Genomic DNA, 4,123 nt, shown 5'->3' on the forward strand with positions numbered 1-4,123 from the left:
GTAAGGATTTGTCTATAAACTGAAATAATCAGTGAATTAATATTAAGAAATATACATCTGTAAATATGTTGTATGATAATTAACAGACATGTCACATCATCAGTTAAAATTAACTATTACAACTTTTAAAAAACCTTTTGTAAAAAGTTTAATGTAATAATTAGATGAATTAAGGTTAGAAAATGAACAAATATCACTGCAAGCTGTATGTGTAACGGAGGTCAGCTAGTAGGTGTTGACATCCATAATATCATTGAGATGAAGATAAATGTAGCTGTAATTTGACCTGTTATTATTAGGGAATATTTTATTCTAATACTGTATTCATGACAATTTCCTCTTGATGCTGCGAATCCTTCCTCCCTGCAAAATAATTCAACAAAAGCATTTACTGAGCTCTCATGACTAAAGAGTTTGTTCCAGATCAGTGTGAATCATCTCAAAAACTCACCAGCTCTTCTTGCACAGATGATCTGAAGAAGAATCACAGTGGGAGCAGCAAACACTGCAAACTCAACAATAATCACAATCACTGCAGGAAAGATGTGTGGACAGACGAAAAGCTCAATTAGGAGAGCAAAAACAGGCTAAATGTGTGAAACTGTGAACGAAATCAAAGGCATAAAACAATGAACAATGTAAAGATGTGTCGTACCTCTGAATAACGATCCAGTCCAAACTGCCAGGTTTGTTAGTTCAGTTCAAATATAAAGAACATATAAACAAAACATCATCATCACATCATACTGTCCAGTGCGATCTCTTTCTGATTTAAAGATATTCATATGTAAAGTGTGACATTTTGCAAGTTTGTATGAACACGTAAATGTAGAATATTTATATACTGAGAACATCTAAAACCTACAATCTTTTTTAAATACATACATGTTTATTAGTCCTTTGAGGTTTCAATGCTGAACTCTTGAATTAGCAGGTTGAAGTTATTGTGGTCAATTGTGACAAAACAAGTGTAAAGCCGTCTCTCACTTCACTGCTTTACACTTGTTTTGTCACAATTGACCACAATAACATCAACCTGCTAATTCATGAGTTTGACAATGGCAAACTGAAGACTGAAGTTTTCTAAATCCTGTGTGATATAATGGAATAAAACATTGATAATGGGCTGTCAAGGCTTTTAACTTTTTCTTTAAAGCTAAAATCTGACTAAATCTAATATGACGACTTGCAGTGTTACATATCATCAAGACTGAGAAAAGAACACAACACTGCACACACACTTATCAGGTCGATAAACACACAACTGGTGTTTCATGTCTTTGGCCAGTCAGCGTACACTTACGTCAATAATAGTTCTTATAGAACTGATTTAGACCCTACTCTGAAGTAAAAGCTCATTTGGTCCCGCAAACGCAGTTCCTAGAACTAAATATGTTCCTAGTTCTTGTGATGCGAACAAAACACAGTGAATTTCTGCCAAGAGTTCTGAAAACTATGAAAAGCTTCCCTTCGGTGCAAAAGCCCCTATTATTTCACAAGATGAATGGAAGAAAGGACGGAATGTCTAGTTTGAAACATCTATTTTCCACTACAAGTTTGACACTCCAAAACAAAACAAAACAAACTAAAAAAAAAAAAAAAAAAAAAAAAAACACACTAAGTAGGTTCCCCACAAAGTAGTTCCTACTAAATTACCTAACTAAGATTTCTGAAAAGTAAATTGGACAACAAGAAGTTAAAAATCTCTCTGTCTTGTATATGTTTGTTTTACCTGACAATGTCATGTTAGGATTTAGACGTTTAGGTTTTATAGCTCAGTATAATTCATGACTGATTCATGTGTTTTTTTCTTCCATTGTGGTGAAGAGTGGAGCTTGATCTTAGGTTGTGAGCGGCCGCTGTGTGTGTGAATGTTGTCTATGATTGTCTGATGGGGCGAGGGGCCGACATACGCACACAGACTGAATGCTCTTTATACAGACTGACAATCACAAAACCAGCTAATCATACTGACTTCAGCTCAAATATACAGCTAACAGATCATATGCAGTGAACAAATAAAACACAGTTTATCATTGCATTAACATCAGCACTTCCATGTTCACTGCATTAAACCACAAACACCAGAGTCATCATCTACAACCAAACCAGCAGCTCCACCCTTCAGCTCAATGGAAACCACAAAACTACAACAGAACACTAACTCCTCAAAAGAAGAAATAACATTTGAACATTAAACACAAACAGGTCTTTCCCTTCATCATTTAATTTCAATGAAAACTCCTTCAATTTAACTTAAGCAACTATATGCATTTGTTTAATAACATGAACAAGAAAGGATACAGTAAAACTGACAACAGTGAACATTCATTTTTGGACTGTACCTCGTTTAGACATTATTGCTGTCGTTGTAGTTGATTTTGTGATGTGGACTGGAATCACTGCTGTCGCTGAATCAGCTTGAGCTGTAAAGATGAATGTTAGTCCATATGAATCATACTATATAATATGACAATCATATTTTAACTTTGATGATCACATTACACAATTTTTTATTTTTTATTTTTACTGTCAAGTTGCTTTATTATTTGCAGCAGCACTTTTTGAACTGTTAAACTTGTTTTGAATTTCTCTTCTTTCAGACTGAAAGAAGCTTTAGAACCTCAGTTTGTTCTGCTTAAATTACATTAATAGTCCCTTACTGACATTATGATGATCTAAACTGATTGATGAGATTTTTCTCACCTGAAATCCTGACAGTATATGTGGCTGAGGTCTTGACTTGATTTCTGTGAGTAACTAAACATCTCCACTCTCTGTTGTCATCTTCATTCAGGAGTGTTGTAGTCAGAGTGATGATACAGTGTCCTGGAGCTGATAGCTGATATCTAGAGTCTGATATCGTCAGTTTAACACCAGCCTGATTCACCCAGAATAGCTGAATTCTCTCAGAATGACCTGAATCATCACAAGAGACATCAGCATATAAGTAAAACTGACAGGAGAGAGTCACAGAGCGGCCTGGACTGATCTCAGTCTGTGAGGATGATGAAGAGACTGTAACATGAAATAAGACACAAATCACACACTTTTCAATCATCATGAGAAATTAAACTGAAACTGTGCACTTTTTGAATTGAAAACATAATCAGAAAATTACCGTGAAGAACATGCAGATAAACATGTGCATCAGCTTCTTGATGGTGTTGTTGTCCATTCACATATTGTTGGCAGCTGTAAAGTCCATAATCTTCTTTTGTGATGTTCTTGATGTTCAGAGAGCAGTCAGACCCCAGACTCAGTCTCTCATGTCTCTCTGCGTCTTTACTTTTTTCCCCTAAACCAACCAGTTCAACTGTGTCTGAATGTCTGAATCTGTTCTCATAGATCCATGTAGTTGATTTGCAGCCAGGAAGAGCATTATTACAGGGCAGATGGACATTTTCACAATCAGAATTGATGAACACGTGAGCATAATCCACTCCACCTTTTCCAGTGAAACACAAGAACATTTAAATGATTAATTGTGTTATATTTTAATAAATTAAATAATAACAATAATAATAAAATATTTATTAGAGAGATGTTCAAATGATTAAACACACTCTTAACATAAAGATATTTTTAGCATTAGATGTTTGGGTGTGAAACAGTCTAGTTTTAGTGGATTCAGGAATAATCCTGAAAAAAAAAATATTTGAAACTCAAGAATAAACTGATCATGTCTAAATGAACTCTTTCTCAGACTAATTCCACTAAATGTCTCGTAGAGAAAATACAGCTGTCTTTACCTGTGAGAAGTGAAGAGAGAATGATCAGTCCCAGCAGACACAGATGACACTTATCAGCCATTTTCTCTTTCTGTCAGTCTTCCTCTTCATTATATGCTCACAACTCTGTCTTTAAATACTAGCAGCTCTTCCTGTGTTTAACTTCCTCTGATCTGATTGGCTGAGTGTTTATTTCTGACACGAGCTGCATTTGACTGACACTATATCACTGCATGATGGACAAGTGTTGAATCAGCTTCATATTCTGACTGATCTTCACACTGTTTCTGCTGATATTTGCTCTGAATCTCACTTAAACAATGAAATTTATGATTGCTTTTTTCAAAGATGCATGAACGCAAAGAAGAAAAATAAATCACAATGAGTGAACA

The 4,123-nt window shown here is 35.0% G+C and overlaps 1 protein-coding gene across 1 annotated transcript; it reads right to left on the minus strand.

Annotated features, from left to right (window-relative positions):
- Window positions 1-307: 307 nt before the first annotated feature.
- LOC141329625 (uncharacterized) lies at window positions 308-3,813 on the minus strand. The gene is made up of 6 exons (XM_073835478.1): window positions 3,741-3,813; window positions 3,122-3,442; window positions 2,707-3,018; window positions 2,378-2,426; window positions 452-531; window positions 308-363 (listed from the first exon to the last, which is right to left on the minus strand). The coding sequence occupies exons 1-6, from the start codon at window positions 3,811-3,813 to the stop codon at window positions 308-310; spliced, it is 891 nt and encodes a 296-aa protein (XP_073691579.1).
- Window positions 3,814-4,123: the final 310 nt, after the last annotated feature.

This window comes from Garra rufa, chromosome 1 (genome assembly GCF_049309525.1).
Source record: "Garra rufa chromosome 1, GarRuf1.0, whole genome shotgun sequence".
In the NCBI taxonomy this organism is placed as follows: domain Eukaryota; kingdom Metazoa; phylum Chordata; class Actinopteri; order Cypriniformes; family Cyprinidae; genus Garra; species Garra rufa.